This window comes from Choloepus didactylus, chromosome 13, assembly GCF_015220235.1.
Source record: "Choloepus didactylus isolate mChoDid1 chromosome 13, mChoDid1.pri, whole genome shotgun sequence".
In the NCBI taxonomy this organism is placed as follows: Eukaryota; Metazoa; Chordata; class Mammalia; order Pilosa; family Megalonychidae; genus Choloepus; species Choloepus didactylus.
The window spans coordinates 14,033,022-14,058,973 of NC_051319.1; the positions used below are offsets into that span (position 1 = coordinate 14,033,022).

Genomic DNA, 25,952 nt, shown 5'->3' on the forward strand with positions numbered 1-25,952 from the left:
GTGGTTACTTACAAAGCCCCATCCTATAATTCTTTCCTTCTGGCACCAACCCCCTTAGGAATGCCTTTGTCTTAAACTCTTATAAATGGCTTGCTGTCCTCTTTGCATCATGCGGTCCACATCCCCGCAAACGTGATGCCCACCTGGCCTGAGAGAGCCGTCATGATCTCTCCGTGACTTTTCACCTTGTAAATAAGCCCTGAATACAAGTTCATGTATCAAAAAATGCTCGTTGTCTTCTTTGGCCTCTGGCATAGCCTTCCTGTGCTGTGACTCTCACACCTCCCAAGAAAAGGCCTTTCTTAGTGTCCCCACTGCGCTTAGTCACTGGCTTGCTGTAGCTCATGGGAAGCAAAGCCTTGGAGCAAATGTAGTAATGGGCATTAGCAGCTGGGTTCCTTGATTAATTACACTCCAGGTTGTTGGAGGTCTTGGTCTCATGGTCCCTTCTGGGAGTTTTCACACCTATAAATTCCCAATTTTCATCCTTCCTATTTCATAAGGTTGTGTCTGATAAGGTAGGCACTGAGGATATAATCGTAAACAAGAGCGCTCTGCCCCCAAAGACCTTTCTCTAGTGGAAGATATAAAGAAGCAAAGAGGCCATTAAATACTGTGTGGATCATTCAGATTGCTGTCACATCTGCAAGGATGGGGGCACTACTGGCATGTGGTGGGTAGAGGTCAGAAGGGCTTCTAAACATCCTACAATACAAAGGCTCTATCTCCCCAAATGAATTATCCAGCCCCAAATGTCAAAAAGTACCAAAGTTGGGAAATCCTGCCCTACAGAGGATTCATTACCTTCTCTGGGCTCACAAAGTTCAATAAATATTAAGTAACAATGCTGTTCCCATGCCTTTTACGCTGTCAAAATAAGCAAAAGGAAGCTAAAGCTTGGGGCAGGAAGTGGTGAGAAAATATTTTTTAAAAGCAGAAAGTATTGGTATTCAGCAAATCCAATTTTAACAGGGATATGTGACTGCCTTTTCTTTTTTTGCATTTTTCTCATCACTTATTTGTTTCAAAGTAGCACTTTGTATAATTTTCCTTATAATTCAAAATGATGATGCAAAATTTATCTGAATTCAAAATACTGTCTTAATTGCTAAAATGAATTTAATTTAGACCACAAACTTTATTTATCTAAGGAGAATAACGCTGTGTTCTGAGTGAAGTATCACTTATTTCAAAATTTTATCCATAAAATAAAAAAGTAACTAGTCTGAATTTTCACCATTATGAACCAGAACATCTGTTAAGAAATGTTAAGATAGAAAATATCATATGTTGAAATATATCATGTGCTCAACAGCACTTAAGAACCCTCTCTCAACTAAGAACCGGCAGTGTTGGGCATCAATTTTGGCAAAAACTGAAAAACAAAGTTCTGGGTGGAGAACACTAGTCAATATCTAACATAGTACCTTAGACCTAATAAATGTTCAATAAATAATGATTGAAATAAATCCAGTGATGGAATCCTCAGGCCTCGGAAAATTTATCACAGTTAAGACTGGCCAATAGTATTAGTAACTGACAGGGAGGTACTAGTTACCATCTCACATTTTCTCTCACCAAAACTGTTCAACTCCGTTTACTGGAAAATATTCTTCCCACGGTAAGGAAGACAGGAATTTTCCAGGGTTATGACAGCCACTTAAAACTGCAAGAAAGATAAGCCACTGTATTCTTGCTCTTGGAAAAGGACTGGTTGTCAATATCTTCAAGTTTACTGGTCATCTCTGCTCCAATGATAGTAAAACCTGAATATGAAGGGTGAACAAAAACAACAGGAAATTTCAGCCTGCAGAGACAACGCAAGGTTGCCACTTAAGACTTGCTTCACTGATTAAATTATTTTTGATTTATCAAAACAAATAAAACCATAGCCAAACAGGGACATTAAAGTAGAGAATACTAAAAGAATATGGAAAAATGGATTCACCTTATCTTAATTTTATAGAAATCATCTATTCAAAGATGATGGGAGATTGACTGGTATAACAACATATACTCGACCTTAATCAAAAGACGAATTCTAGCAAAAAAGTATTACCTCAGTACTACCTTTAAAGGTAACCACTATCCTTCAGTAACAAATTCAGCTCCTATGCCTAAATCTGTTTTTTTAGATGCTAACTTGGTAGTCAGGCTAATAAATCCAGAAACTATGCATATAAGGCAATCTCTCACAAACATTTTGCCTCATTTTTTTCTTACTTTTGAAAACATGAGAAACAATGGAATGTATCATTTTTTTCTTGCAGTCACCAAAAATGTACCATCTGGACCACAGATTTAGATAATATGCTTATGTTTTTACTGTAAAGAATTGTCAAAGCTACAAATTTTTGGTAAAGTCTTAATTTATCCAAATCACATATATCACAACATTACTTAATCCAGTCAACATATTCTTCAACATTTACTTACATCACGCAGTTTCTTCAAGATATAATTATTCTAAAAGACAAGTCAAATCTCTAGCTTTATATTAGTTATATATTAGCTTTATAGTCAGAACTTCTACGGAAACATAAGACAACGAAAATCTATCTATCAATCCCTTCTCTAAAGAAGTGCTATAAAAGCAATGCACCTAAACAAAAATTTAAGTTATTTTTCTAACTTGCAGGGATTACATATTAAAGTTTACTTACAACATTTTAGAGGAAATAATACTTTTCAAACCCTCCCTTCTCACACATTCATATACTTACAGGTCAGATCTTTAAGAATTAGATTTATAATACTTATAATTTAAGTCAAATTATTTATAAGACTCATAATTTCCTATGAAATTATACAACTATGTATATGAACTACCTATGAAATTATACAACTAAAAAATGTTTAAAAATTCTGGCCTCAAAACAAATAAGCCTGAGAACCATTACTTTCATTATCTATAACATTCTCTTTATCGGTGAAAAACATTATCAGCATTTTATCCTCCCATATAACATCCTCAAAAAGTTTTAGTTACAGTAATCAAAATGTAATGTAAAATTATTTGTTAAGAATTCTTAAAGACTATGTGGAATCTAAACTTTTAGAGCAATTAGCATTCCTCGTAAGTATTTTGGAAAATCCACTGAACTATAAGAATCAGATATAGCAAGTGGCTCTAACAGTTCACTAATGTATCAAAAGCTTAGAAAACGAATATATAAGTGTTAGTCTTTCTTTAAAAGGCTAACGTCTATTAACAGTTAAAACAGGACACGGTAGGGGGTTAATATGTTGTTGTCTAATTCACTTTCATCAGTTTAAGTACCTATTAGTCCTTATTAGCAATGTGCTAGCAAGGTGCTATTGGTCTTTTAAAGTTTCCTTCTGTTTCTTCTTAAGCCTATTTGGCCAGAAAGCTATCTTGGCAATAATGTTTGAAGTATGAAGTTCAAATCTGTATTTTTGTTTAGATTTTAGATTTTTGTATTTGAAAAATGTTTTCGCCTGTTAGTACTCTATTCAGAAGTAAAGTAATTGAAATTAACACGTCTGTATGCCTAATTTGTTTTTATCTTGTAAATTTAAACGATAGAGAAAGTACTCTCCAAAACTTCTCCAACAGGGAGAAATCAAATTGAATCTTCTCAGAAATCAAAGCTACTCACATGCAAGCACTCCTGTAAGTAAAACCAAGGTCATCAAAATACTAATGTAGAAATGAATGCAAAATGAATATTCACTAAGTAAAGCTAGCCTGTTTTTTAAACTTAGTTTCAAGCATAACCAAAGGTTATTCCTTGGATATCACAAATTTATTGACTAAAAACTGAAATCAAAATGATAAAACTGAAAATTTTGATAAAAGTTTTCTAAAGCTAGTTCCAAGGACCAAACTGGGACTTAAAAACAAACAAAAACAACCCAATTTAACAGTTTAGAACAGAAAGTCACTCCGAAGAATTCACATTTGTAAAATGAGAGTGTCATATACTAATATAGAAAGCTTTCCAGTTCTGGCTCTACCAGTAATTGGCTGGGTTATCTGAGCAAATTACCTACCTGTCTTGTATGTTTCTGTGTGTATACATGTGAGACAGAAACAGGAAAAATGAAAAAGAGAAAGAGCAAAAGTGAAAAAGAGAAAAAGAGAATGAGAATATGTAAAAATCTCTACAGGGTACTCTTTGTTAGTTCTACATTTTGTTTCAAAAGGAAAACAATTTCTCCCTTTAGGTCTGCATTCAGAAGTGAAACTAATTTAAATTGTTTAGAATACCTGTATGAATATGACTAATGTGTTCTTGTAATTTTCAACACTGTGGAAAGTGCTTTCCCCCAAAAATCAAAACATACTTAGTCATTTCCATTTCTTCTACTGATTTACAGTTTAATGCTTTCCTGACAAAAGCTATTAAACAACATGTTAACAAAATACTGTATTAAATCATTAGTGGAATTATAAATAGAACTTTTTGGAAGACAACTTTCCAATAGCTCTGAAAATTCAAAGCACATATACCCTTTGAGCCAGCAACTCCATTTGTAGGAATGTATGCAGACATACCTGACATACCTGCACATTTTCAAAACTATATAGATAACAAGGAAATTCACTGCAGCACTTTCCAAAACAGTGAAATAGTGGAAACAGTATAAAGGTCCATTAATGGAGGACTGATTAAAAACAAACTATGTTACATTCATACAGAATACTTTGCAGCCATTAAAAGGGATGAGGCTGCTCTACATGTTCCAATATGGAAATTAAGTATACAAAAACTTCTTATCAGAGTTTAGATGCCCTGCCTTGATCAAGGTGGCCAAGTGAGATGTTTCAGGACTGCTGCCCCACTACAGAAGCTTTGAACAACCAGCAAGAACTGGCAGAAACATCTTTCTAAAAGCTCCAGAAAACAGTTAAAAGGACTGCAGTAACAGGGCAAGCCCCAAGGCAAGAGAAAAGTCACTTAAAAACAGTAAGGATTTCAGGGCACCCTGGCTAACTCTCTTCCATCTCCTTACCTGCTCAGCACTCCCAGTACAGATCTCTGGTGCCAGTTCTGAAGGGAGCAGAGTAACTCTCCTGCACATGCTGGGAGCATATCTGGCCCAATCTCTCTGGTGATGGTCTGATGGACTCGCTGTCCCAGAACTTGCCCTTCATGAAGAAGGCAGCTCGCTGAGCTCACCTACAGAATACTGTAGGAGAGCAGTCAAGCTGTGTAGCCTGGGACAACAGATTGCTGGCTTAGAATGGACAGTTCAGTACCCAGAACGATGAGGAAACCATTTCCTAGGGAAGAAGAGAAGAGGAGGCATTCATATCCTATTCATTTAAAAGGCTGAATGCCCAGATTTCAAGAAAAGATTGCAAAACATACAAAGAAACGGGAAGTGGTGACCCAGACAAAGAAGATTAAAGCATTAGACACCATCAATGAGGAGAATCAGGCCTGGGGCATTCCAAAGACATTAAAATACGGTCCTAAATATACGCAAAAAGCTAAAAGAAAAGTAGACAAAGAACTAAAGGGAATCAGGAAAATGACAGATGAACACAAAGAGAATATAAATAGAGAGGTGGAAATTACAAAAAGGAACCAAACAGCTGAAGACCACAGTAACGGAAATTAAAAATTCCCTAGAGGGATTCAATAGCAGATTGGAGCCGGCAGAAGAAAGAATTGGTGAGCTTGAAAATAAGACAATTCAAATTGTCCAGTCTGAACAGAAAAAAACAAATAATGGAGAAAAGTGAACAGAGCCTGAGGAACCTGTGGGACACTATCAAGTGTATATGCATGTGGAGTCCCAGAGGGAGAAAGGGGCAAAGAGAATAATCAAAGAAATAAATTCCCAAATTTAACAAAAAAATGAATATAAAAATCCAAGATGTTCAATGAACTCCAAACAGGATACCCCAAAGCAGACCCGTGCCGCCCCATATTATAATCAAACTGTCAAATGCCAAAGATAAAGAATTCTGAAAGCCACAGGAGAGAAGCAATATGTCACATACAAGGGAGCTGCAATAAGATTAAGGGCCAATTTCTCTTTGGAAACATAGGGACAAAAAGGCAGTGGTAAGACATATTTAAGTGCTGAAAACAAAAAAATGCCAACCAAGAATTCCATGTCCAGCAAAACTGTCTTTCAAAAACGAGGGAAGAACTGACATTCCCAGATAAAGAAAAGCTGAAGGACTTTGTCACCACTAGGCTGGCACTACAAAAAATGGTAAAGGGGGGAGTTCTACAGGTTGAAAGGAAGGAACACTAGACAACTGACTAGAGTCACATGAAGAAATAAAGATCTCTAGTAAAGATAATTACATGGTAAATATAAATACCAACACTACTCTATTTTTTATTTGTAACTCTACTTTTTATGTCCCACAGGATCTAAAAGGCAAATACATAAAATGTAATGATAAATCAATGGTTTTGGACTCCTAATATATAAATATGCTATTTTCAACAAGAACTACATGAAGGTGCAGGGACGGAGGGGTAATGGAACATAGCATATGTATGCTGTTGAAGTTGTTAAGCTGACACAGAAGCAAACAAGACTGTCATAGACTTAGGATGTTAAATTTAAGTCCAATGGCAACCACAAAGAAAATATGAGAGAATATGCAAATTCAGAGTCTGAAAGTAGACTACAGGTTACCAGGGGTGGGCGCCAGGGTCAATGGGGAGTTAATGAAAAATGAATGTAGGGATTCTATTTGGGATGAAGGGAAAGTTATAGTCATGATGGTGTAAGGGTACCGAAACATTGTGAATGTGATTAATTCCACTGAATGGTATGCTTGGGAGGGCTTGGGATGGGAAGGGTTGTATATACGTGTCCATATTTAAAAATGAAAGAGAAACGAAAGAGATGATAACAATTAAATGCAATACACGATATTGGATGGGATCGAAGAACAGAGAGGAAAAGACTCAAAAGGACATCATTACAGGGAGAAATGAGAAATTCACAAATAAGTGGAAATTAAACAATGTATTCTTAAGCAGCCAATGGGTCATAAAGAAATGACAAGGGATATTAGGAAATATCCTGAGGTGAATGCAAATGGAAACACCAACATACCAAAACATATGGGATGCAGTACAGGGAGTGCTGACAGGAAAATTCAGAGTACTAAATACCTACATTAAAAAAGACGAAAGATCTCAAATCAGAAACTGTGTGATCTAGAAAAAGAAGAGAAAACTAAACCCAAAGGGAGATGAAGGAAGGAAATAACAAAGATGAGGATGGAGATAAATGAAACAGAGATTTAAAAAAAAAAAGAATCAACAAAACCAAAAGTTGGTTCATTGAAAAGATCAATAAAATCGAAACACCTTTAGCTACACTGACCAAGGAAAAAAAGAGAAAGGATACAACTAAAATTAGAAATAAAAAGGGGAACATTACTACTGATCCCACAGAAATAAAAATGATTGTAAGAGGATATTATAAATAATAGGCCAACAAATTAGACAACCTAGATGAAACAGACACACAATACCTACATTAACTCTAGAAGAAACATAAGATCTCAACAAACCAACTAGTTTATACTAATAAACTGAATCCAACAGCACTGAATCCACAGTGTACCAAAGGCCTAAATATAAGAACCCAAACTATAAGACTCCTGAAAGAAAATACACAGAAGCATCTTCAGGACCTTGTGTTAGTCAATGATTTCTTACACTTTACACCCAAAGCACAAGCAACAAAAGAAAAAATAAATAAATGGGAACTCATCAAAATTAAAAACTTCTGTTCCTCAATGGACTTTATCATGAAAGTAAAAAAACAACCTACACAATGGGAGAAAATATTTGGAAACCACATATCCAATAAGGGTTTAATATCCAGAATACATAAAGAAATCCTATAACTCAACAACCAAAAGACAAAAACCCAATTAAAAAATGGGCAAAAGACATGAATAGACATTTTTCCAAAGAAGATACACAAATAGCCAAAAAGCACATTAAAAAACACTCAACATCATTAACCATTGGGGAAATGCAAATCAATACTACAATGAAATACCATTTCACACCCACTAGAAAGGCTACTTTTCAAAAAACTGAAATTAATAAGCACTGGAGAGGATATGGAGAAATAATAACACTCGTTCATTGTTGGTGAGATTATAAAGTGGTGCAGCCTCTGTGGAAGACAGTTTGGTGGTTCCTCAGAAAGTTAAGTATAGAATTACCATATGACCAAACAATCCCTCGTCTAGGTATACACCCAAAATAACTGAAAGCAGGGACTCAAACAGATATTTGCATGCCAATGTTCATAGAGGCATTATTCACAATTGCCAAAAGATGGAAGCAACCCAAGTGTCCTTCAACAGATGAACAGATAAATGAAATACAGTATATACATAGAATGGACTATTAATCAGCCATAAAAAAGGAATGAAATTCTGATACATGCGACAACATGGATGAACCTTGAAGACATTATTGAGTGAAACGCGCCAGACATAAAAGGACAAATATTTTATGAGCTCAGTGATATGAAATAATTAAAATAAGCAAACCCATAGGCTCTGAAAGTAGAATGTAGGTTACCAGGTACCAGGGCGGGAGAAAGGAATAGAGAATTAATGCTTAAATTTTACAGAGTTTTTATTTGGGTTGATGGAAAAGTTTTGGTAATGGATGGTGGTGATGGTAGCACAGATTTGTAAATATAATTAACAGCACTGAATTCTATATTTGAATGTGGTTAAAGGGGAAATCTTAGGTTGTATGTATATTACTAGAATAAAGATTTTAAAACAATAACATATGATTGTACACCACAGTGAACCTTAACGTAAACCATGGAATATAGTTAATAATTACAAAAATGTTCTTTCATCAACTGTCACAAATCTGCCATATTAATGGTTAATAATGGGAGTTAATAATAGAGTGGTATTTGGGAGCTTTGTATTTTATGCATAATTTTTCTATAAACCTACCACCTTTATAATAAAAAAAGAGATATTAGAAATAAGAAAAAGTGAAATACAGAAGGTAAAATTTATACCAATGTTAAATTTCTTGACCTTGATAACTGCGTGTAAGGTGATTACATAAGTGAACATCTTTGTTCACAGGAAATGTACATGGAAGTATTAGTGTTCAAAGAACAAGATGTATACAATCTGTTCTCAAATGTTCAAAAGACAGACAAAGAGACAGATAGATATAGCAACGTTGACAAATGTTAAAACTGGTAGAGCTGATTATCTAGGGGGATAGGGTATGTTAAAGTTCTCTGTATGAGGTTTGTATTATTTTTGCACCTGTCCTGTAAATTTGAAATTATTTCAAAGTAAAAAGTTAAAAAGAAAATGTCCAGCAAGTATACTATCATTTATTTTTGTTTTTAAACATATAAATACAAATACTTGTGCATGCACAGAGTATCTCTGGAAGGATACACTCAGAAAATGAGTAATGATGCTGGCTCTGGGAGAGGACAACTGGGTGGCTAGCAGAAAGGAGTGGAGAACTCATATGTCAGTATACCTTTGGAATTTTGTACCGTGTATATATTACTTATTCTAAAAATTGTTCTAAAGTATTTTAAAATGTATTTAAGTATTAAAGGGATATGAAGAATAAGACACTGCCTTGATGGAGCTTACATTCCAGTGGAAGTTAATATACACTAGTGTAGTAGCTGGAGAGAGTGTACTCCAAATAATGCAATAATTAGAGATCAATTTTCATATCACTATCCAGAAGTAAGTGAAACAGTCTGAGTTCCCCTAAAATAGATTAGCAGTAGGAAGAGAGAGCAGTAACAGACATAAGTAGGAACTATTAGAAGCAGAAATAGTAAGATGCACATTAATGGCTGACAGTATCAAACCAAAATAGAAAGAAAAAGTTTAAAGTACACATGAAACCAAGTTATCATGCAATATAATTCAAGCATTCTCCAATTAAGTTATACTGCAGAGATGTTCATTTATAATCAGGTTTTTGAAGATCTCAGTAGGCATTTATACTAAGGTACCTGAGTTAAGCCTCATACTAGTCCTACTTAATGTATTTCAATGTGCATGAAACACTGTTCAAGGAATACCATGTATACCATGTATAAAATTCAGAATTCCAACTCGGATGCCAAGAGTGTCTCTATTTACTACAGTCCTTGTCATAGAAGTGGTGAGACTCTTCTACCTTCTAGAAGGTAGGATTAGGGGACTGGACCAGAAGCAAGGACAGAGTCTGTGAGAACCAAGTGTTGGGACACCAAGGCAAGATAGTTTATCTGTCCTTTCCTTCTCCTCTTCATCCCCCCAATCAGAAAACAGTACTGAAGTGGAAAAGCTGGGAGGTGAGGGACAGGGATAAAGACAGCAAATTTTTAGCTTCTCTACCTCTGATACTGCAATCAGACCCCAATACAGTACAGAAATTAGGGTAAAAGAGGAGCAGTACAATCTACAAAAAGATACAAGCCAGAAGGAAGGAAATACCCAGCCAGTACACTAAAGGAAATCACTCCTAAATAATACATAGATAAACATAAATTAGGATTAGAATATAGAATTAGGCTATACGAATTTGTACTTTATGGCAAGTAACAAATTTCCAATACAAAGGGATTTAAACAATATGAGATTTTTTCAGTTTGTCAACTAAAATCCAGAGGAGGATCTGCTTCAAGGTTGTTTGACCTAGCAGTTCAACAAGATCATCAAGAATGTTACTTTTTGTCTCTTTACTCTGCCATCCATTGTACAAATTCATCCCATGGTCAAATCCCCTCATGCATAATTAGTTATACATAAAAAAGTACTTCTGCCCCAGAATTCTAAGCAAGAGTTCTGAAATATACCCTGTTTAGCTCCACTTAAATTGAGGAGCTTAAATCCCTCAGAGACCTACTCCCAAAGCTGAAGGTGGGGCAGTTAGTTTCTCTTAAAGAATATGGGCTGTGTGTATGTGGGGAAAGACAGTGTCTACTGGAATGAAAATACGGGTAGATACCAAGAGAAGAGAAAATAAATATTGAAGTAGCCACAGTATCCTCTACAAAATGTTCACAATGATGATCCAGAGCCAACACAAATACTATGTACAACACTGACTGTTTTGTAAAAAGAGTGGTTCTTAGGATTTTCTATTTTATAAACAAACAGCAGCCAAAGTTAGCTCCTGAGATCACTTCTATTAATCTAATCCTAGAAATGCTACAGTAGTTCAAAAAGAACAGCATAAATATAGAAAATAAATAACAAAAATGAGACCTACAAATTTTCTTTGTAATTCCTGTGGGATATATAAAATAAGATATAAATAAATGAAAATCAATACCTTGCTCTTGGTTGGAGGGGACTAGGTAGCAAATTGAAGTATGTATCTGCCAGAATTTTAATTCTATGGCAGTGACAATTACAAAACCATACAGAATTGGTTTAAAAATTAAACACCATTATCAGTAATTCTTTCTCTAGAAACGCTGCACCCAAACTTAAGAATTTCATGTATGATAAATCAGAATTAACATAATATGTAAACAAATCATCTGAAGAATAATCTTGCTGGACTTCTTTGGTCTCAGTTCTCGACCCACGAAGCACCAAGAGGGTTTTCAAGAGCCAGCATCCAGAACTCTATCTGCAGGCCTCCCCTAACCTCCTAGCCACCCTTCCCTGGCTGAATAGCCTTGGAAATGGATAGAGTTGCCCTTTCCAAAGGACACCTACCACCACATCTCCCTCAAGTAAAAATCATGGATTGGCTGGCACATACCCTGTTCTACAGCAGGAGGAAGGAGATAGTTTATGTGATTCTGAGGCTGGAGCCCTGCACTCCTTTCCCTTTGCTCCTTAACTTTGGGGATGCTTGTGTAAAAATATAATTAAAATAATTTAATATTTTTTTCTAAAATGAAATGTAAACAAAAACAACACCGGAGTCAATATTGGAGTCAAATTAGGAAGTCTATCAAGTATTAGACTGGATATGGGTCAATAAAAAGAACTCTCATATAATGCAATTGGGAATACTGTTAAGAAGTCAATTCTACCCGAAGCAATAATGCAGATTCAACACAATTCCAATCAAAATTCCAACAAACTTCTTTGGAGAAATGGAAAAACAAATCATCAAATTCATATGGAAGAGTCAGAAGCCCGGAATAGCCAAAACCAATTAGAATGGCTGCCATTAAAAAAACAGGAAACTACAAATGCTGGAGAGGATGTGGAGAAACTGGAACTCTTACTCATTGCTGGTGGGATTGTATAATGGTTCAGCCACTCTGGGAGACAGTTTGGCAGTTCCTCAGAAAACTAGATATCGAGTTACCCTACAATCCAGCAATTTCACTTCTTGGTATTTATCCAGAGGAACTGAAAGCAGTGACACGAACAGATATTTGTACACTGATGTTCACAGTGGCACTGTTCACAAATGCCAAGGGATGGAAACAACCTAAATGTCCTTCATCAAACGAGTGGATAAACAAAATGTGGTATATACACACAATGGTATACTATGCAGCAGTAAGAAGGAACAATGTCGTGAAACATATGACATCATGGATGAATCTTGAAGACATAATGCTGAGTGAAAAAAGCCAGACACAAAAGGAGAGATATTGTATGTTACTACTAATGTGAACTCTGTAAAAAATGTAAAGTAAGTGTCTCATATTGTAGAATACAGGGGACCTAGAGATAGACAGCAGCTAGGGAAGGGGGAACAATACTCTAATAAGAACAGACAAGATATGGAGGGTCATCTTAATGGTATGGGAATGATCAGGTGTGACTATGGTTCATTAATTTTCTTTTGGTATGGTAGGAGTATATTGGAAGGAATGAAGTTATTTCAGGATGTTTGTTTTTACCATTGCTTTGCTTTGTTTTGTTTGGGGGTGTTTTTTTGTTTGATAAAGTAATTTTTAAAAAAACACTTTCTGATTTTAAAACTTATCACAAAGCTACAATAATCAAAACAGTGTGGTATTGGCACAAGGACAGACAACAGACCAATGGAATGACTTTGAGAGTTCAAAATCAACCCTCATATCTTTGGCCAACTGATCTTTGACAAAGGTGCCAAGTATACTCAAGAGAGAAAGAACAGTCTCTTCAACAAATGGTGCTGGGAAAACTGGATAGCCATATGCAAAAAATCAAGATGGACCTCAGTCTCACACATATTCAAAAATTAACTCAGAATGGACCAAATACCTAAATATAACAAGAACCCAAACTATAAAACTCATAGAAGAAAATATAGAGAAATGCCTTCAGGACTGTGTGTTGTTAGGCAGTGCTTTCTTAAACTTTATGCCAAAAGCCCCAGGAAAAAAAGAAAAAATAGATTAATGGAACTTTATCAAAATGAAAAACTTTTGGGCAGCAAAGAACTTTATCAACAAAGTAAAAAGACAACCTACAGAGGAAAGGACAAGATGGCGGCATAGAGAGGTGTGGAATTTAGTTAGTCCCATGGAGCAACTAATAAACAATGAGGACAACTAGTAAATGATCTGGAAAAACTGCTAGGGAACAACCGTGACTGCCCACACATCGTACACCAAACTGGACTGGATGGAATGGCTAAGATCGCAGCATAAAATCTGTAAGTAAAAACTGCGAATCCGCACCGGGAGCACCCTCCCTCCATGGAAGGCTGAGCTGCAAGACCTCACTCTGGGAGAAAGCAGCATTCTTGGAGCAAGCAAATATAGCTCAGTCCAGCTCCAACTGGGGTTTTAATTAACAAAACTGTACTGCTGAACACAAGCTACAAACACAAAACCCTAGTAAGCAGCGAAGAACCCTGAGGTCACTCTCAGTGGAGACGAGGTGGGGTTGATGGAAAAAAAAAATTAATTAAAAAAAAAAAGAAAAAACACACAGGCTTTTTAAAACTGACCTTGGAGAGCCAGAGGACAACAATGCCCCAGGAGAGGGAGTCCAGAGGACTGGGTGCTCTATCTGACCGAAGGGCGAAACCAGGGGGCCATGGACTGTCTCTGAAAAGGGGCTTTCTTTCCCTTTTTCTCTCTCTCAATCGGAGTGGCCATTTTCAGTTCACAGCACTCTGACCCAGACGGGGGTGGAGTTACAGAGTCAAAGAGACAAAGGAACTATTCAAATGCAGAAGATAGCTCCCTAGAGGGTGTATCTTTCCTAAGAGGAAGGAGGTGAGCCCAGCTTTAGGGCTGGCCTGCCCTTCAGAACTCAGACCCCAGGGCCTGGAGCAAAACAGTCAAAACAGAAACAAACTAAGCTAAGAATTAAAGGAGCCACACCTCCTTACACCAGTCAGGAGCTGCAGGCTGACAGATGCCACCTGCTGGGCAGGTTAGGAAAAGCACAGTGGCTAGACGCCTCACAGGAAAATCTGTCCATCTTCTAACACACACCCTCAGGGAAAACTTGACTCTGAATACAATCCCACTCTGAGACCTGAACCTGGTCTGGTCTGGGAAAATCTGACTGTGGTAACCAAGGAAACCAGATGCCTAAACAACAGAAAACTACAAATTATATTAGGAAAAATGAAGCTATATGGCCTAGTCAAAGGAATAAAATTACACCTCAATTAAGACAGAGTTAAGATATTGTTTCACTGCAATGAAACAATCAAAGATTTTCAAAGAAATATGCTAAATCATATCAAAAACCAAGTCAATGAGTTCAGGGAAAATATGGCAAAAGAGAAAAAGATATAAAGAAAACACTAGGTAAACATTAAGGTAGAAATAAAAAGTGAAAAAACTACTGGCAGTTCTATGGAAATGAAAGGAATGACACAAGAGAGGAAAAACAATGGAGACATACAAAAGCATATTTCAAGAGGCAGAAGAAAACACTTAGGAACTGGAAAACAAGACACCTGAAATCCTACACAAAAAAGAAGAGACAGGGAAGAGAAGGGAAAAATATAAGCAATGTCTCAGGGAACTGAATGACAACATGAAGCACATGAACGTACATGTCATGGGTGTAACAGAAGGAGAAGAGAAGGGAAAAGGGGCAGAAGCAATAATAGAGGAAATAATCAATAAAAATTTCCCATCTCTTATGAAAGACATAAAATTACAGATCCAAGAAGCACAGCATACCCCAAACAGAATAGATCTGAATAGGCCTACGCCAAGACACTTAATAATCAGATTATCAAATGTCAAAGACAGAGAGAATCCTGAAAGCAGCAAGAGAAAAGCAATCCTTCACATACAAAGGAAGCTTGATAAGACTATGTGTAGATATCTCAGGAGAAACAATGGAAGCAAGAAAGAAGTAGTGTTAAATTTTTAAGATACTGAAAGAGAAAAACTGCCAACCAAGAATCCTATATCCAGCAAAACTGTCCTTAAAATATGAAGGAAAGTTGAAAATATTCTCTGAAAACAGAGAATGACAGAGTTTTTGAACAAGATACCTGCTCTACAAGAAATACTTAAGGGAGCACTACAGACAGACAGGAAAAGACAAGAGTGAGAGGTTTGGAACACAATTTGGGGTGATGGTAGCACCATAATTTAAGTACATTGAACAAAGATGACTGTGAGTATGGTTGAAAGCAGAAGGTTAGGAGCATGTGGGACACCAGAAGAAAAGAGGAAAGATAAAGATTGGGACCGTATAACAGTGAAACCTAGAGTGCTCAACAATTGTGATAAAATGTACAAATATGTTTTTAAATGAGGGAGAACAAATGAATGTCAACCTTTCAAGGCGTTAAAAACATCGAGGACTGGCGGTTTAATGTGCCGAGCCCTCTATCACAGGACTTGCCCTTATGAAGCTTGTCACTGCAAAGGAGAAGCTAAACCTGCTTATAATTGTGCCTAAGAGTCTCCCCCTGAGTACCTCTTTGTTGGTCAGATGGGTCCCTCGCTCTCATGGTCCTCTCTCTCTAGCTAAGCCAACTTGGTGGGTACTCACTGCCCTCCCCCCACATGGAATCTGACTCCCAGGGGTGTAAATCTCCCTGGCAACGCAGGATATGACTCCTGGGAACGAATCTGGACCTGACATCGTGTGAACGAGAACATCTTCTTGACCAAAAGGGAAATGCAAAATGAAATGAAATAAAGTTTCAGCGGCTGAGAGATTCCAAATGGAGTCGAGAAGTCACTCTGGTGGGCATTCTTACGCACTATATTATATAGATAAACCTTTTTAGGTTTCAATGCGTTGGAACAGTTAGAAGCACATACCTGAAACTATCAAACTGCAACCCAGCAGCCTTGACTCTTGAAGATGATTGTATAGCAATGCAGCTTATAAGAGGTGACAGTATGACTGTGAAAGCCTTATGGATCACACTCCCTTTATCTAGTGTACAGATGGATGAACAGAAAAATGGGAACAAAAAACTAAATGAAAAATAGGGTGTGGGGGGTGTTTTGGATGTTCTTTACTTTTATTTTTCCTTATTTTCAGTTTTTCTGATACAAGAAAAATGTTCCAAAAATAGATTGGGGTGATGAATGCACAACTGTATGATGTGAACAACTGACTGTACACTTTGGATGACTGTATGGTACGTGAATATATCTCAATAAAACTGAATTCTAAAATGGGGTGGATTCGGGGGAAAATACAATCAATGCAAATTAGAGACTATAATTAACAGAAACATTGTATTATGCTTCCTTTAATGTAACAAAGGCAATATACCAAAGCTAAATGCATATAAGGGAGGGGTATGGGACACTTGGCATTGGTGATGTTGTCTGACTCTTTTAACGTACTGTAGTTTAATTCTATCTTTCCTTGTGTTGCTTTTTAGCTGTCAGTTTTTTTTCTTTCTTTTTCTTCTGTTTACCTTCTTTGACTCTTCCTCCTTCTTTGTAGAAGAAATGGAAATGTCCTTATATAGATAGTGGAGATGATGGTGAATGCATAAATACGTGATTACACAGGGAACCATCGACTGTTTACTAAGGATGGAATGCATGGTGAGTGAACAAAACCATCTTAAACAAACAAACAAACAAAAAATGGGTTGATGAAGAAAACTTGAGGGCACTATACTGAGTGAAATAAGTCAGACACAAAAGGATAAATATTGTATGGTCTCACTGATATGAACTCATATAATATGTAAACTCATAGACATGAAATATAAGTTACCAGGATACAGAACAAGGCTAAAGAATGGGGAGCAGTTGCTTATTATGAACAGAATGTTTAGGTTGAGCTTAAGTGTTTGGAAATGGACAGAGATCACGGTAGCATGTTATTGTGAGAATAACTAACAGTGCTGAATGATGTGTGAATGTGGTGGAAAGAGGAAGTTTAGAGTCACATATGTCACCAGAAGGAAAGTTGGAGGTTAAAATATGGGAATGATAAAACAGTGAATCTTGTGGTGGACAATGTCCGTGATTAATTGTACAAATACTAGAAATCTCTTTCATGAACTAGAACAAATGTATGACACTATAACTAGAAGTTAATAATAGAGGGGTATATAGGGTAAAAATATACCTATTGCAAACTATGTACTACAGGTAGTAGTATATTAACATTCTTTCATCAACAGTAACAAATGTACTATACCAATACTATGAGTCAATAATGAAGGAGGGGTGGTTAGGGGAATGGGAGGATTTGAGTTTTCTTTTTTGTTTTTATTTCTTTTCTGGAATAATGGATGCACATCTGTATGATGGTACCATAGGCAACCGACTGTGCACTTTGGATGACTGTATGGTATGTGAACAATCTCAAAATTGAATTAAAAAAAAAAAAGACAACCTATATAATGGGAGAAAATATTCAGAAACTATAGATCTGATAAAGGCTTAATATCCAGTATAAAGAACTTCTACAATTCAACAAAAAGCAAACCAATTAAAAAAAATTGAAAAAAAAAAAGACCTGACTAGACATTTCTCCAAAGAAGATAAACAAATAGCCAATAAGCACATGAAAAGATGCCTAAAGTCATTAGCCATCAGAGAAATGCAAATCAAAATTACAATGAGATAGCATTTCACATCCACCAGAATGGTTACTATTGTTTTTTTTTTTTTTTTTTTTTTAATCATCATTTTATTGAGATATATTCACATACCACGCAGTCATACAAAACAAATTGTACTTTCGATTGTTTACAGTACCATTACATAGTTGTACATTCATCACCTAAATCAATCCCTGACACCTTCATTAGCACACACACAAAAATAACAAGAATAATAATTAGAGTGAAAAAGAGCAATTGAAGTAAAAAAGAACACTAGGTACCTTTGTCTGTTTGTTTGCTTCCCCTACTTTTCTACACATCGATCCATAAACTAGACAAAGTGGAGTTTGGTCCTTATGGCATTCCCAATCCCACTGTCACCCCTCATAAGCTACATTTTTATACAACTGTCTTCGAGATTCATGGGTTCTGGGTTGTAGTTTAATAGTTTCAGGTATCCACCACCAGCTACCCCAATTCTTTAGAACCTAAAAAAGGTTGTCTAAAGTGTGCGTAAGAGTGCCCACCAGAGTGATCTCTCGGCTCGTTTTGGAATCTCTCTGCCACTGAAGCTTATTTCATTTCCTTTCACATCCCCCTTTTGGTCAAGAAGATGTTCTCCATCCCACGATGCCGGGTCTACATTCCTCCCCGGGAGTCATATTCCACGTTGCCAGGGAGATTCACTTCCCTGGGTGTCTGATCCCACGTAGGGGGGAGGGCAGTGATTTCACCTTTCAAGTTGGCTTAGCCAGAGAGAGAGGGCCACATCTGAGCAACAAAGAGGCATTCAGGAGGAGACTCTTAGGCACAAATACAGGGAGGCCTAGCCTCTCCTTTGCAGCAACCGTCTTCCCAAGGGTGAAACTTATGGTAGAGGGCTCAACCCATCAAACCACCAGTCCCCTATGTCTGTGGTCATGTTAGCAACCATGGAGGTGGGGTAGGCGAATACCCCTGCATTCTCCACAGGCTCCTCAAGGGGGCACTACATCGTTTTTTTTTTTTTTTTTTTTTTTCCTTGTTTGTCTTTTTTCTTTTTTTTTTTTTTAACTTTCCCTTCTTTTTTCAAATCAACTGTATGAAAAAAAAAGTTAAAAAGAAAACAAACATACAATAAAAGAACATTTCAAAGAGACCATAGCAAGGGAGTAAGAAAAAGACAACTAACCTAAGATAACTGCTTAACTTCCAACATGTTCCTACTTTACCCCAAGAAAGTTACATACTATAGCAACATTTCAGTGAACTTGTTCCTACTACATCCATCAGAAATTAACAGACCATAGTCATTTCTGGGCATCCCCAGAACGTTAAATAGCTTATCTGTTCTTCTTGGATTATTGTTCCCCCTTCCTTAATTGCTCTCTACTGCTAGATCCCCTACATTCTACATTATAAACCATTTGTTTTACATTTTTCAAAGTTCACATTAGTGGTAGCATATAATATTTCTCTTTTTGTGCCTGGCTTATTTCGCTCAGCATTATGTCTTCAAGGTTCATCCATGTTGTCATATGTTTCACCAGATCGTTCCTTCTTACTGCCGCGTAGTATTCCATCGTGTGTATATACCACATTTTATTTATCCACTCATCTGTTGATGGACATTTGGGTTGTTTCCATCTCTTGGCAATTGTGAATAATGCTGCTATGAACATTGGCGTGCAGATATCTGTTCGTGTCACTGCTTTCCGATCTTCCGGGTATATCCCGAGAAGTGCAATCGCTGGATCGAATGGTAGCTCTATCTCTAGTTTTCTAAGGAACTGCCAGACTGACTTCCAGAGTGGCTGAACCATTATACAGTCCCACCAACAATGAATAAGAGTTCCAATTTCTCCACATCCCCTCCAGCATTTGTAGTTTCCTGTTTGTTTAATGGCAGCCATTCTAACCGGTGTTAGATGGTATCTCATTGTGGTCTTAATTTGCATCTCTCTAATAGCTAGTGAAGCTGAACATTTTTTCATGTGTTTCTTGGCCATTTGTATTTCCTCTTCAGAGAACTGTCTTTTCATATCTTTTGCCCATTTTATAATTGGGCTGTCTGTACTATTGTCATTGAGTTGTAGGATTTCTTTGTATATGCAAGATATCAGTCTTTTGTCAGATACATGGTTTCCAAAAATTTTTTCCCATTGAGTTGGCTGCCTCTTTACCTTTTTGAGAAATTCCTTTGAGGTGCAGAAACTTCTAAGCTTGAGGAGTTCCCATTTATCTATTTTCTCTTTTGTTGCTTGTGCTTTGGGTGTAAAGTCTAGGAAGTGGCCTCCTAATACAAGGTCTTGAAGATGTTTTCCTACATTATCTTCTAGGAGTTTAATGGTACTTTCTTTTATATTGAGATCTTTGGTCCATTTTGAGTTAATTTTTGTGTAGGGGGTGAGGTAGGGGTCCTCTTTCATTCTTTTGGATATGGATATCCAACTCTCCCAGCCCCATTTGTTGAAAAGACCATTATGGCTCAGTTCGGTGACTTTGGGGGCCTTATCAAAGATCAGTCGGCCATAGATCTGAGGGTCTATCTCTGAATTCTCAATTCGATTCCATTGATCTATATGTCTATCTTTGTGCCAGTACCATGCTGTTTTGGCAACTGTGGCTTTATAATAAGCTTCAAAGTCAGGGAGTGTAAGTCCTCCCACTTCGTTTTTCTTTTTTAAAGTGTCTTTAGCAATTCGAGGCATCTTCCCTTTCCAAATAAATTTGATAACTAGCTTTTCCAAGTCTGCAAAGTAGGTTGTTGGAATTTTGATTGGGATTGCATTGAATCTGTAGATGAGTTTGGGTAGAATTGACATCTTAATGACATTTAGCCTTCCTATCCATGAACATGGAATATTTTTCCATCTTTTAAGGTCCCCTTCTATTTCTTTTAGTAGAGTTATGTAGTTTTCTTTGTATAGGTCTTTTACATCTTTGGTTAAGTTTATTCCTAGGTACTTGATTTTTTTAGTTGCTATTGAAAATGGTATCTTTTTCTTGAGTGTCTCTTCAGTTTGTTCATTTCTAGCATATAGAAACATTACTGACTTATGTGCATTAATCTTGTATCCCGCTACTTTGCTAAATTTGTTTATTAGCTCTAGTAGGTGTATCGTTGATTTCTCAGGGTTTTCTAGATATAAGATCATATCATCTGCAAACAATGACAGTTTTACTTCTTCTTTTCCAATTTGGATGCCTTTTATTTCTTTGTCTTGCCGGATTGCCCTGGCTAGCACTTCCAGCACAATGTTGAATAACAGTGGTGACAGCGGGCATCCTTGTCTTGTTCCTGATCTTAGAGGGAAGGCTTTCAGTCTCTCACCATTGAGTACTATGCTGGCTGTGGGTTTTTCATATATGCTCTTTATCATGTTGAGGAAGTTTCCTTCAATTCCTACCTTTTGAAGTGTTTTTATCAAAAAGGGATGTTGGATTTTGTCAAATGCTTTTTCAGCATCTATTGAGATGATCAATTGATTTTTCCCTTTCGAGTTTTTAATGTGTTGTAATACATTGATTGTTTTTCTTATGTTGAACCATCCTTGCATGCCTGGAATGAACCCCACTTGGTCATGGTGTATGATTTTTTTAATGTGTCTTTGGATTCGATTTGCAAGTATTTTGTTGAGGATTTTTGCATCTATATTCATTAGGGAGATTGGCCGGTAGTTTTCCTTTTTTGTAGCATCTTTGCCTGGTTTTGGTATTAGATTGATGTTAGCTTCATAAAATGAATTAGGTAGTGTTCCATTTTTTTCAATGTTTTGAAAGAGTTTGAGTAAGATTGGTGTCAGTTCTTTCTGGAAAGTTTGGTAGAATTCCCCTGTGAAGCCATCTGGCCCTGGGCATTTATTTGTGGGAAGATTTTTGATGACTGATTGGATCTCTTTGCTTGTGATGGGTTGGTTGAGGTCTTCTATTTCTTCTCTGGTCAGTCTAGGTTGTTCATATGTTTCCAGGAAATTGTCTATTTCTTCTACATTATCCAGTTTGTTGCCATACAGTTGTTCATAATATCCTCTTATAATTTTTTTAATTTCTTCAGGATCTGCAGTTATGTCACCTTTTTCATTCATTATTTTGTTTATATGGGTCTTCTCTCCTTTTGATTTTGTCAGTCTAGCTAGGGGCTTGTCAATCTTGTTGATCTTCTCAAAGAACCAACTTTTGGTGATATTTATCCTTTCTATTGTTTTTTTGTTCTCTATGTCATTTATTTCTGCTTTAATCCTTGTTATTTCTTTTCTTGTACTTGGTTTAGGATTGGTTTGCTGTTCATTTTCTAGCTTCTTCAGTTGATCCATTAGTTCTTTGATTTTGGCTCTTTCTTCCTTTTTAATATATGCGTTTAGTGCTATAAATTTCCCCCTTAGCACTGCTTTTGCTGCATCCCATAGGTTTTGGTATGTTGTGTTCTCATTTTCATTCGTTTCTATATATTTAGCAATTTCTCTTGCTATTTCTTCTTTAACCCACTGATTGTTTAGGAGTGTGTTGTTTAACCTCCAGGTATTTGTGAATTTTCTAAGTCTCTGATGGTTATTGACTTCTAATTGTATTCCATTGTGGTCAGAGAATGTGCTTTGAATAATTTCAATCTTTTTAAATTTATTGAGGCTTGTTTTATGCCCCAGCATATGATCTATTCTGGAGAAAGTTCCGTGAGCACTAGAAAAGTATGTGTATCCTGTTGATTTGGGATGTAATGTCCTGTAGATGTCTGTTAAATCTAATTCATTTATCAGATTGTTTAGGTTTTCAATTTCCTTATTGGTCTTCTGTCTGGTTGATCTATCTATAGGAGAGAGTGATGTGTTGAAGTCTCCCACAATTATTGTGGAAACATCAATTGCTTCCTTTAGTTTTGCCAAAGTTTCTCTCATGTATTTTGTGGCACCTTGATTGGGTGCATAGACATTTACGATTGTTATTTCTTCTTGCTGAATTGCCCCTTTTATTAGTATGTAGTGGCCTTCTTTGTCTCTCAAAACATCCCTGCATTTGAAGTCTATTTTATCTGAGATTAATATTGCTACACCTGCTTTCTTTTGGCTGTAGCTTGCATGAAATATTTTTTTCCATCCTTTCACTTTCAGTTTCTTTGTGTCCCTGTGTCTAAGATGAGTCTCTTGTATGCAACATATTGATGGTTCATTTTTTTTGATCCATTCTGCGAATCTATATCTTTTAATTGGGGAGTTTAATCCATTTACATTCAACGTTAAAACCGTGAAGGCATTTCTTGAATCGGCCATCTTATCCTTTGGATTATGTTTGCCATATTTTTCCCTCTCTCTATTAATATCCTTTATTGTACCCATACCGAATCTCTTTAGTACTGAACCTTTCTCCAAGTCTCTCTGTCCTGTCTTTGTTTGTCTGTCTGTAGGGCTTCCTTTAGTATCTCCAGTAGGGCAGGTCTCTTGTTAGCAAATTCTCTCAGCATTTCTTTGTCTGTGAAAAATTTAAGCTCTCCCTCAAATTTGAAGGAGAGCTTTGCTGGATAAAGTATTCTTGGCTGGAAATTCCTCTCACTCAGAATTTTAAATATATCGTGCCACTGCCTTCTCGCCTCCATGGTGGCTGCTGAGTAGTCACTACTTAGTCTTATGCTGTTTCCTTTGTATGTGGTGAATTGCTTTTCTCTTGCTGCTTTCAGAACTTGCTCCTTCTCTTCTATGTTTGACAGTGTGATCAGTATATGTCTCGGAGTGGGTTTTTTTGGATTTATTCTATTTGGAGTTCGCTGAGCATTTATGATTTGTGTATTTATGTTGTTTAGAAGATTTGGGAAGTTTTCCCCAACAATTTCTTTGAATACTCTTCCTAGACCTTTACCCTTTTCTTCCCCTTCTGGGACACCAATGAGTCTTATATTCGGACGTTTCATATTATCTATCATATCCCTGAGGTCCATTTCGAGTTTTTCAATTTTTTTCCCCATTCTTTCTTTTATGTTTTCATTTTCCATTCTGTCATCTTCCAGGTCACTGATTCGTTGTTCAACTTCCTCTAGTCTTGTACTATGAGTGTCCAGAATCTTTTTAATTTGGTCAACAGTTTCTTTAATTTCCATAAGATCATCCATTTTTTTATTTAGTCTTGCAATGTCTTCTTTATGCTCTTCTAGGGTCTTCTTGATTTCCTTCATATCCCGTACTAGGGTCTCATTGTTCATCTTTAGTTCTTTGAGTAGCTGCTCTAGGTGTGTCTCTTCTGGTCTTTTGATTTGGGTGCTTGGGCTTGGGTTATCCATATCGTCTGGTTTTTTCATATGCTTTATAATTTTCTGTTGTTTTTGGCCTCGTGGCATTTGCTGACCTTGATAGGGTTCTTTTAGGGTTTGTAGACCAGTTGAAGTCCTTATCTCTAATTTATCAGATCTACAGCTTCGTGGAGTACACTTTCTCTAACTAACCAGCAGGTGGCGTCCACGAGCCACCTGTTCTCCACAAGCCAGATCTCCCCTGCTTAGCCTTTTTGGTGAGTGGGGGAGTGAGTCTTGTGGGGCCCAATTGGTGTCCCAAGCTTGCGTGTGTAGTTGGTGTTGCCTGCCCTGTATGTGGGGCGTGTTTCTGGGCAGTCGGGGAGGGGGGGTGGCCCTAACAATCAAATCTCCCTGATGATCCTAGAGTTTTAAAGCTACTGCAATAGTCTAATCCTTCAGTTCAGTCCTGCCACAGTTTGTCTCTGCCACTGACCCACAAGTCTTTGGTATTGGCGTATGGCTCCTGAGACTTGCAAGTGGGCCCCTCTTCCAGGCTGTGCACCCCGGGTCCTCTGTTGAGGGATGACTGTGCTATGTCGCAGGTGAGTGCCGTCCCCCCAGGGCAGTTCTGGGCTGCTGGGCTGTGTTGGGAGGCTCCCAGTCTGCTCAAATGATGGCTGAATGGGGCTCTGTTAATTCACACTGCTCCCCCTTCCCAGCTCTGGGACATTCAGCTGAGGTTGCAGGGAAGGCTAATGTCCACGCCCAGTTTTGTGGTGTGTGCCTGTTATTTGAAGCACTTCCGTCACACTGGGTTGTCTGGGGCAGCTCTGGGCTATGGGGCTGGCGATGGGCAGGAGTGTTTCCTGTCCACCAGGATGGTGGCTGTGAGCGGACACCCCCCTTTTCTTGGGAAGTTGTGTTGTTTAGTGAATTTTCTCAGCCACTGGATTATTGCCTTTTGTCTCAGAGCTCTCTTAGTTCTGCTCTTGACTTGACGTGCCCAAATTTCAATTCTTTGAAGCTTTCTGTATTGAGCTTCTTAGAGTAATTGTTTTAGAAAAAGCAAAAAGGATTTAAAAAAAAAAAAAAAAAAAAACGGCCCTCCTCAGAGATCTAATGGGTTATTGAAATGCTAATAGACAAAGCAACCAGGGCCATTAAGGAAAAGTGCCCAGGGCAGAGAGATCAGCCTTGCTTCGAGATTTGCATATGCGCCTCAAGGCCTGATCTCCGCCCTTCCCCTTTCTGTGTTCACCAGAACTCCAAAAATCCTCTGCTTTTATTTTGGAGTTTTTCGTGTTGTTTTTTTTCTATGCCTGTCTCCTCTCTGCTGGGCTGGCTGCTCTCAGAGTCTCTGGTGTCTGGCCTCAGTCTATCTATGGTTGGAGTTTGAATCAGTAGAATGAGTTTCCGGTAAGAGCAGCCACTGCAATTCTCCCTTCTCCTTCCTGGAGCTGACAGCCCCTCCTCCCCCGGGACTGAGCCTGGCAGGGAGGGGCGCGGGTCCCCTGGCCGCAAAAACTTACAGATTTCGCTGATCTCAGCAGTTCCACGTTTTCATGAGTGTTGTATGAAGTATGCCCAAAGACAGATTGCTCTGTGGTGTCCAGTCCACGCAGTTCCTGGCTTTTTACCTACTTTCCTGGAGGAGTAACTAAAACATACAGCTCACCAGTCTGCCATCTTGCCCCGCCTCCGGTTACTATTGTTTTTAAAAAAGGAAAATGAGTGTTGGAGAGGATCTGGAGAAATACGAACACTGGTACATTGTTGGTAGGCATGTAAAATGGTGCAGCTGCTGTAGAAAACAGTATGGTGATTCCTCT

General features: G+C 37.5%; 1 protein-coding gene across 2 annotated transcripts in view; it reads right to left on the reverse strand.

Annotated features, from left to right (window-relative positions):
- Window positions 1–25,952, reverse strand: part of TBCA (tubulin folding cofactor A) — a 90,856-nt gene that overhangs the window by 53,987 nt on the left and 10,917 nt on the right. Inside the window, exon 1 of one of the 2 annotated variants that reach the window (XM_037801712.1) lies at window positions 4,978–5,232. The exons of the other annotated variant lie outside the window; for it this stretch is intronic. Within the exon in view, the coding sequence (XP_037657640.1) occupies window positions 4,978–5,057 (80 nt within the window). The 5' untranslated portion in view covers window positions 5,058–5,232. Of the gene's footprint in view, window positions 1–4,977; window positions 5,233–25,952 lie in introns of those variants that run through there. 2 annotated transcript variants of the gene reach the window in all.